The sequence below is a fragment of the Gymnoscopelus braueri genome (assembly GCF_963280865.1).
Source record: "Gymnoscopelus braueri genome assembly, chromosome: 3".
Classification (NCBI taxonomy): domain Eukaryota; kingdom Metazoa; phylum Chordata; class Actinopteri; order Myctophiformes; family Myctophidae; genus Gymnoscopelus; species Gymnoscopelus braueri.
Genome location: NC_137612.1, coordinates 51,976,987 through 51,987,024, shown reverse-complemented (window position 1 = coordinate 51,987,024; position 10,038 = coordinate 51,976,987). Strand labels below are relative to the sequence as shown.

Genomic DNA, 10,038 nt, shown 5'->3' with positions numbered 1-10,038 from the left:
TGTTGTGCAATCCTGGGCAAATTTCCAATCAATGTGTGTGTTTCCATCAACTGCAGTTTAATGAGGCCTGAAATGGCAATAGGTCCCCAATTTCAATCACTAGGGCAGTGACAAACAGAAACAAAACGGCTTTCGTTTTTTTAGATGCCCCTACCGGAGGTAGAACCAAACACAACACTGTTTTTCCTCATCTCTAAGGCCTCCCATACATGAAATGGATTATTGTATACAAATATTTTACTGTAAAAGTGGTGAGATTGATATATCTCTGCTGTCCGGCAGGAACCAGGAACCAGCTAACTCCAAAATGTTTTTAATACAATAATCCATTTCATGTATGGGAGGCCTTAGAGATGAGGACAAACAATGATGTGTTTGGTTCTACCTCCTCAAATCTTTTGGGGGCCATTGTCACTAGCCTGCACCCTTCATCTCAACTCCTTCAACCCATTCAATCCGGCAACGCATCTGTGTAATTTTAGATTTCTTTGGCTATTCGAAAATTTGCAGATCTACAAGCTCATAGCGCGGCACCGAGTGCCGCACTATGAGCTTGTAGATCTGCAATTTTCTGAGAAATCACAGTAGTGCGGCACTCGTAGTGCGGCACTACTGAGAGCTTGTAGATCTGCTATTTTTGAACAGCCCAAAGAAATCTAAAACGACAGATGCGTCCCCGGATTGAACGAGTTAAACCATACACCAACTTTTTCCACCTCATCGCAAGCGTGCGAACCTTTTAAAAAATATATATATTTAGGTGTTTTCTTCAAATTCCTGTCATTTCCATACAGGTCTTCTTCTCCTGCTCAAATGCAGAAATTGCACACACATTAAAGCTACAATCTGTACGTTTTATGTCCGTCGTCAACCTCGACCAAGGGAGAGAGAGGTAACCGCAATGATGTCTGAACTACAACAAAGATGGCAGCGCATAGTGTCCGATCCAAAAGCTGTCTGCTTAGGTCCTGTCCTGTCCTGTCCTGTCCGACACCAGGGTCCAAATGTCTCAATGAAAGAGTAGGGAGACCACCTCCAACCTCTGCAGATGTACTAGTTATATTGTATTAAAATACTTTTAAGATGAATTGAAACAGCAGCGTGACTCTAAACCAGCAACTAAATCTATGAGCAATATATAAGAATGTTGCAGCCTGGATGTGATTAGAACCAGTGGTGGAAAGTAAGAAAGTACATTTACTTAAGTACTGTACTTAAGTACAATTTTGAGGTATTTGTACTTTACTTGAGTATTTCCAATTTCCAATACTTTTACTCCTACTCCACTACATCTCGGATCCAAATATTGTACTTTTACTCCACTACATTTATTTCAAAACTTTAGCTACTAGTTACTTTGTAGATTTTGATTATTATTACAAAACATACATTAACCACTACAGCCCTATATACATTTCAGCCACTTGAAAATAGCTGATCTACAAGCTCACAATGGGTCGCTTCGCGACGCATTGTGAGCTTGTAGATCTGCTATTTTCAAAAGACGTGAATACATTTGAAAACTTGAAATGGGACAATACAGTACAGTACAGTACATTTTGAATTCCGGACTTTCACTGGCAATGGAGTATTTCTACATCGCAGTATTGATACTTTTACTTAAGCAAGTAAAAAGTACTTTTTCCACCACTGATTAGAACCCCACCCACCGACGTGACGCACTGAAGCTGACACTCATCATCGGTGACGTGTGACAAGACATACAGTAAGGAGACGTGGCTCTTGTTTGACAAGGCGCCCTAACAGCTGCTCATTAGCTAACTTTGTCAGTGCGGAATGAAGTCGACAATGAAGGTATAATGAAAGGATGTGTGTGGGGAGGGAATGCGTCTTTTCCCTCTCCAGACGGCCCGTCCCTTTTTTTTTTTACTGATGTGACGCTAATGGAACCCGGTGGAGGATCTTCAAACAGAAGCCATTCCGCCCCGTATTGCTTTCAGTCGTCCCGGCTCATCACAAACAGTGTGGGAGAGGAGACAGTAGAGAGACAGGGGGGGGAGACGGAAAGCTAAACTAGAGAGCGCTGAAAGCCTGTGGACGGCTCTGTAAACATTTAGAATGGATACAACTTAAGCCGCTAAGACCGGGAACGCATCATGTGTCGTTTTTGGGGATTTCTTTGGGCTGTTCCAGGGATCCCCCCTCACCCCCCACCCAGAACTAAAGATTTAAGTTACAAATGTTCACTTTAATAATATATGTATTCAAAGATTCGCACACATTTTCGTGATTTTTCAAAAAAGAAATAGCAGATCTACAAGCTCGTAGCACGGCTTGTAGATCTGCTATTTTTTAATAGCCCATAGAAGAAGAAAAAAATGACACAGATGCGTTTCCCGGCTTAAAGGGGTTAAAACTGTACTCCGTCTTCTCCATCTTCTTCTGAGAAGGTGTCTGTGTGTTTCCGTTGTGGGAGCTTCTCTGAAGCCATTTCTTCACCCGTGTCCTCCTCCCCGCACTTCGCTCTTTACAGCTCGTCGCGGACGGGTCGGAGCCGCCACCGCGGGTGGCTCGTGACGTAGTCGGCCGCCTCCAGCACCACGCGCATGAACTCCTCCACCTCAAAGGAGTAGTTGGTGAACTTGGGATGGTCCCCCAGGGTGGGGTGGTGTCCCTGTGAGAAGCAGGGGACAGGGGGAGCATAAGGTGAACTTGTGAAATCTAGGATGAACACGAGAAAATAAAAATAACCGTGGGGACGGAGACTCTTGTGTGAAGGAGGAGGCAGGAACAGCAAGGCATCAAGGACTGTCCCAATTAGAGGCAGTGGTGTAAAGTAACTAAGTACATTTTTCTGGGTTGCGGTTTATTTCCCCCATTCAGAATTCCCATAGACTTGTTTAATATCGCGTCAAATAAGAACTGTGTTCCAAAAATAAACAAATGACCCCGGCGGTTTGACTCATATAGATATGAAGCATCAACTGACGGTGAGAAAACGCTAATGTTACTGCGGCCAAATTACCGGTAGTTACATTTTCGCCAGAAATAGACTTTATCAAATATGAGTGACTGACTATCATAAACTATACAGCGACACCTCCCTGACAATATCGCCGGGACAGTTTGTTTATTTTTAGACCACAATTCTTATATGAGACGATTCTAAGATGACCCAATGTTATTCTCCATAGAGAAATTACTTCTGCAACCCAGGGGATGAACGAGTGACGTCAGGACTTCAGTACTCTATATACATGGTAGTGTAGACCCTGGGCCGAGCCAGATGTACCTGTGGTGGATTCAAAAAAGACTACTGGACTGGAAAGGTACTCTACCCGCCGTACACAACCAAAAAAAAAATCTTCTTGGTGAACTTCCGTCTAAGTCTGATTTATTTTCAGGTACCTCCACAGAAAAAAATAATGTTGCTTTTTGAAGGACAGTGACTAATCAGGCAGTGAGGCAGCAGGCAGCTGCCTTCCACTTGAGACACACACACACACACACACACACACACACACACAGACAGGGTGTGTGTGTCTGTGCTGTCAGCTGGCCTGCTCAGCGTTTGATCTCTTGTGTGTTATTGTTTGTGTTTGCAAGTCTAGAACACATTTTCATCAAAGTCAAAATAGGAAGTCTTTTCACAATGGCACACGCGCACACGGGTGTGTATGTGTGTGTGTGTGTGTGTGTGTGTGTGTGTGTGTGTGTGTGTGTGTGTGTGTGTGTGTTTGTTACAAAAATACTCTTTAACCCATTAAGACCTGGAACGCATCTGTGTCACTTTTTGATTTGAGCTAAAAAGCATTATTTTACACTTTGGCTATTCAAAAATAGCAGATCTACAAGCTCATAGCGCGGCACCGAGTGCCGCACTACGAGCTTGTAGATCTGCTATTTTTGAAAAATTGTGAAAATGTGAGCAAATCTTTTAATACATATTGTTTTAAAGCGAACATTTTTAACTCAAATTTTTGCTTCTGGGGGTCCCTGGAACAAAATATTTTGAGATGAGGCCACTGATATAGAAACATGTTTTTTCAGAAAACTGTTGGGATTTAGAAGACATTTAAACCACCGGCTTCGAATGCTATCAATGCATTGAATGGGAGATTATCAAGTTTTTTCAGACCATTGAATGGGCGAGTAGGCGACGAGTAGGCGACATACTGACCTACCCGCGATTTGTCAGACCATTCATTGGGCGTAATCAGGAGCTACTGACCTACTTGGAGGCGGAGCAGTCCCCACAACATTATTTACGATTCTGTGCCTATCGGTACATAACTCCAACGGCGCTGAGTAGGCTCAGGCGAACGTCACACCGTTCAGGACGGCAACTCGGTCGCTTTAGCTCCCTCAGTGGTCCTTCACGGGGTTCCAGTTCGCCTGAGACTGCGTGCCTCCGTCATGGTCCGAAACCAAAACCAAAACCGAAACTGAACTATTTAAGTCATCTCCGTTGGTAGGTCAGTATGTCTTGATAACACCCAATGAATGGTCTGATAAATCGCGGGTAGGTCAGTATGTCGCCTACTTCGCCCATTCAATGGTCTAATAAAAGGTGATAATGTCCCATTCAATGCATTGATAGCATCCGAATGGGGTGTTTAAACAGTATGTATTATGTGCGTGTTTGTGTGCACCTTGCATGTACTGTGTGCATGTCTGTGTGTAACCAGTAATGCACTGTGTGCAGTTAAATGTTGAGGTTCTATGGGGCTAATGGCGTGGCAGAGGAGAGGAGATTCCCCCTACCTTGTCCTGCGGGACCACTTTGTCCATTTTCTGCCAAGTCACGTATCGGATGCCCCGCAGCCGAGCCAGATCTCGATAGCAGCTCTCGTCCTGACAATTATATCTGGGAGGGACAGCAGACACTTTTATCTATCTCTCCCCTCATCTCGTCTCGCTGGCTCTTTCTGCACTTTTTCTCTTTCTCTCTCTCTTTCTACTTCTGTCAGGCACACACACACGCACGCACGCACGCACGCACACACGCACACACGCACACACACACACACACACACACACACACACACACACACACACACACACACACACACACACACACACGCGCGCACATGCACATGCACATGCACATGCACATGCACATGCACATGCACATGCACATGCACATGCGCACACTCACACGTTTGTATTAGTATACTTGTGAGGACAATCTTTTCTTAACTCTCTAAAAATATATATTATATATTTTTTTATCATAAAATAACCATGGTCCTCACAATGTCTATTTCTCAAGTTCTACTCTATTAATGGGGTCCTCACAAGTATAGTCTCTCTCACACACACACACGCACACGCACACGCACACACACACACACACACAGACACAGACACACACACACACACACACACACACACACACACACACACACACACACACACACACACACACACACACACACACACACACACACACACACACACACACACACACACTGTACAGGTGCAACTGCTTACATGCGCACCCACACACACTCCAATCATCCACACACATGCACTCCACCCAAGGAAGCCAGCCAGGTGTGATGAATTCCTGGTTAATTGGCCAGTATGTGGCTGAGAACAGCATGCTGCAAAGTCCATGTTGCACTCTCTGTTTCACACAATCACACAAACAGAGAGACATACACATGCACACACACACACGTAGACAGAGAACGGAGGTGTCGCTCACAGCTCAAAAAGGACGGCCCAATCAGGAAGGAAGAGCAGATGCGTGAGGCCTGCCCCGTGCATCCCGATGAAGATGTCCGAGTTGTGGGTGATCTTCAGCTGCTCTAAGAATGGAACATCCCTGAACGGACACAGAGAGCCAGACAGTACAGTATCATCAACCCTCTTCAAGCTCAACAATCCTCGGTATTAATGTAACTCCTAAGACTGTAACAAATGGAAACCAATTTGTTTCCATTTGTTTATGCTGAGCTACTGGACATTAACACATTCCCTGCCATTGACATTTCCGTCAATTAAAAATAAATAAATGAGAAAATACTCTAGAGGGCGCTCTTCCGCAACCTATGAATGATCCCTTGACTGCGAGAGAAGGAATGGACGGAAATGAAATCATCCAAAAAAGATTCACTTCCGTCCACTCCTATGTTAAGAGATGTAGAAAAACACATCTAGCTCGGATTTCTTCTTTTTTTTTATGAAAACGAGCCATATTCAACTGCTGATAACAACAGAATGGACGTTCTCTGTAAAAAAAAAAATGTTTCCGGTGGATAGACGAGACCCTCCCCCTCCCCCCAGACGGCCTTTTTTTACATCCGTGTCCACATCGTGGCTTCCGTGGCTCTCAGTGGGTCGTCCAAATAAGGTAAAAAACGCTGTCAGCAGCGGACGAATGAATGAATGAATACTTGGCAGAGAATGTGTTGACACCACATTTTACTGTTTACACACTGTTCAAATCATGAGTGTCGATTCAAGGTCTCAATTACAGTAACACATTACATTACATTACATTACAGTCATTTAGCAGACGCTTTTATCCAAAGCGACTTACAATAAGTGTATTCAACATAGGTAGGGAACGAAAACTACTAATCACCAGAAGTCTTTAGTGCATTATCTGCAAAAACAAGCAACCAAGAGTATACCTAGCGCTAAGGTAAAAGTGCAATATATCAGCTACCTATTTCCTTAAACAGATGAGACAAAATAGCTAAATCAAATGAGCATGAGCTAAAACAAATAAGTGAATCGACTAAACAAGATCCAATAAACAATCCAATAAACAATACAGCAATAGAAAACAAGCGTTCGTACAACTAGTTAACAACAAGTAGGTCAGGCAGAGAGGAAAACACGTGTACAGACTAACACGTGTACAGACTACACATTTTCTGTGTGGTCCTTTCTGCAAAACCAAAAACTTTTGGGCACGGTCAAACATAAGCACCAGAAGCGTAAGCGACTCGCGGTCAACGTGTAGAGAGTAGCATTTTGTAAACCTTGAACAACGGGGATCAACCACTAGGAAAAAAGTGCATGATTGACCCCCATTGGCAGGCATTGCGCTTGCAGTTTTCTCTAACCCAAGACCGGGAACGCATCTGTGTGTAATTTTTTTATTTCTTTGGCTATTGAAAAATAGCAGATCTACAAGCTCATAGCGCGTATATCTTTGTATATCTGCTATTTTTGAAAAATCTTGAAAATTTGTGCAAATCTTTGAATATATATATATATATATACATTTTAACTCAAATCTTTGCTTCTGGGGGTCCCTGGGGAGAACCACTGATATTATAGCAATATTTATAAGTAAAAGAAACAAAGAAATATGTTAGGATTTAGAAGACATTTGTAGAATCCCCAGAAGCAAAGATAAAAACATTTCGCTTTGAAAAATATATATATTCAAAGATTTGCACAAATTCACAAGCTTGTAGATCTGCTACTATTGAATAGCCAAAGAAATCTTAAAATGACACACAGATATGCGTTCCCGGTCTTAATGGGTTAAGTGAGCCAACCACTCCAACTGAAGTCACAGAAACCACACACCACCGGCACTGCCCAGTGCCCACAAGTGGAACACGGTACACGCTCGATGCCTCGGGCACGTGTTGGCTACTCCCCTTCAGACGCTATAGGCAAGGCGTGCCCATACCCTCAGCTATTTGAGAAGCTAACAAACTCCCACCCTCTCGCCGCTGTAACGTCCTAACAGCAGCTGACCAAAGTTGAGCAAACATGAAGTCGAACCGTCTTCAAAGTCGAATCCTTTTGTCGAATCCGTTCATATCGGTCCCCTCATTGTGGCACCTCGGGGGACAGAATGCAGCCGGAGCTATTTAACTCACTTGTATTTGTAGTCCACCACGTTGACCTCCAGTAGAGGCACGGTCTTGAGGGCGTTCACCATCTGTAATCGACGACAGCGAAACGTCTCGTCTGATCAATGAGAGGACAAACTAATACGGACACCGGCCATATACATCACAAGGGCCACTCCCCTTTTCCCCACACCCACTGTTTATGGCAAATAAGAGTTTAAACGGGCACTTAACCCTTTAAGACCGGGAACGCATCTGTGTGTCATTTTTAGATTTCTTTGGGCTATTCAAAAATAGCAGATCTACAAGTGAACTTGTAGATCTGCAGTTTTTTGAAAAATTGTGAAAATGTGTTGCAAATCTTTGAATATATATATTTTTAAAGCAAATTTTTTTAACTCTGTTACAACTTCTGGGGGTCCCTGGAGCATAATATTGTGAGATGGGGGTCCACGGCAAAATACATATAATATTGAGAACCACTGATAGTATAGCAACATTAGTTCGGATTTAGAATACAGTACATTTGTAGAATCCCCGAGAAGCTTTGAGAAGATTTGAGTTACAAATGTTTGCTTTAAAAATATATACATATTCAAAGACCCACGATTTTCCACGATCCTTCCAAAAAAATAGCAGATCTACAAGCTCATAGCGCGGCACTCGGTGCCACGCTATGAGCTTGTATATCTGCTATTTTTCAATAGCCCAAAAATAAATCTAAAAATGACACGAGATGCGTTCCCGCCCGGTTTGAATGGCTTAAGAGAGGAGGGCAGTAAATCAATGTTCAGAAGGGTGGAGAGGACGAACCCGAGAGAGAGAGATAGCAAGAGAAAAGACACGTTCTCTAAAGGGAAGGAATACAGATGAGAAGGGTAGAAAGCATGGATGAGAGATGAGAGAAGAAGAGAGACGGAGGGAATCCCATGAGATGGGAGGGAGAGACTCACAAAGAGAGACAGGACACAGCGCGGAGAAAACGAGCAAAAGATAGAGATGGGAAGAGACTCACCTCCACTTGGTTTAATATTCTTCGGTATTCCGTGCTGCGAGCGAGCAGGGTGACACGAACACGCCCCTCCTGAAAACAGCAATGAGCCCAATAATCAATCAGCCAAGGACAAGAGGAAGATGGCTGGCAAAGCGCCACGCTCCTTCACAACAATTACGAAACTTCCACGACCCCTCGCCATGCAGGCACAGAGACGACTCGTTCACCCACTTTAACCACGCTCAATGGGAATTTCACTTTTAAAAACACTTCTGGGGTCATTTTCACGTCTACTTTTGTGTGCACCGCAGAGAGTTTAAGTTGTTGATTGATTAAATATTTAGATATTTGCAGTGGTGGAAAGTAACTAAGTTACAAGTACTGTACTGTACCTCAAAGTACAATTTTGAGGTATTTGTACTTTACTTGTGTATTTCCAATTTCCAATACTTTTACTTCTACTTCACTACCCCCTCATTGTGGCACCTCGGGGGACCCCTGCTGTAAGAATGCAGCCGGAGCTATTTAACCCATTAAGGCCAAATATTGTACTTTACTCCACTACATTTATTTCAAAAGTTTAGTTAGTAGTTACTTTGTAGATTTTGATTATTATTACAAAACATACATTAACCACTTCAGCCCCTATATACATTTCGGCCATTTGAAAATAGCAGATCTATAAGCTCACAATGCGGCGCATTGTGAGCTTGTAGATCTGCTATTTTCAAAAGATGTTTATATATTTTGAAAACTTGAAATGGGACATTCTGCATAAAAAGTACTTTTACTTTTGGTACTTTAAGTACATTTTGAATTTGATGCCAATACCTTTGTGCTTTTACTCAGGTACATTTTGAATTCCGGACTTTAACTTGTAACAGAGTATTTCTATACAGCAGTATTGATCCTTTTACTTAAGTAAAACATTTGGGTACTTATTCCACCTCTGGATATTTGATTCATTTGATCATTTGACATGCCCCCTCCTATATAAGCCCATTCAACTTCCAACTCCTTTTGAATAGAGCACCGAAGTCTGACGTAATTTACACATCCTACATCGGTCGCGTTTTTTCCCCCCCATTCTGAATTCCCATAGACGTGTTTATTATCGCGTCAAATAAGAACTGTGTTCCAAAAATAAACAAATGATCCCGGCGGTTTGACTCATATGGATATGAAGCATCAACTGACGGTGAGAAAACGCTAATGGCCGCGTTTCCCAAAGAGATTCGTAGAGCATCTGCGTAGAGCATC

The 10,038-nt window shown here is 43.0% G+C and overlaps 1 protein-coding gene across 1 annotated transcript in view; it reads right to left on the bottom strand.

Annotated features, from left to right (window-relative positions):
- Positions 1-634: 634 nt before the first annotated feature.
- eogt (EGF domain-specific O-linked N-acetylglucosamine (GlcNAc) transferase) overlaps positions 635-10,038 on the bottom strand; it is a 45,066-nt gene continuing 35,662 nt past the window's right edge. The window contains exons 11-15 of the mRNA XM_080425017.1: positions 8,800-8,868; positions 7,812-7,873; positions 5,672-5,791; positions 4,726-4,828; positions 635-2,635 (exon numbers count right to left, since the gene is read on the bottom strand). Coding sequence (XP_080281143.1) covers positions 2,489-2,635; positions 4,726-4,828; positions 5,672-5,791; positions 7,812-7,873; positions 8,800-8,868 — 501 coding nt within the window. The 3' untranslated portion in view covers positions 635-2,488. The remainder of the gene's footprint in view (positions 2,636-4,725; positions 4,829-5,671; positions 5,792-7,811; positions 7,874-8,799; positions 8,869-10,038) is intronic.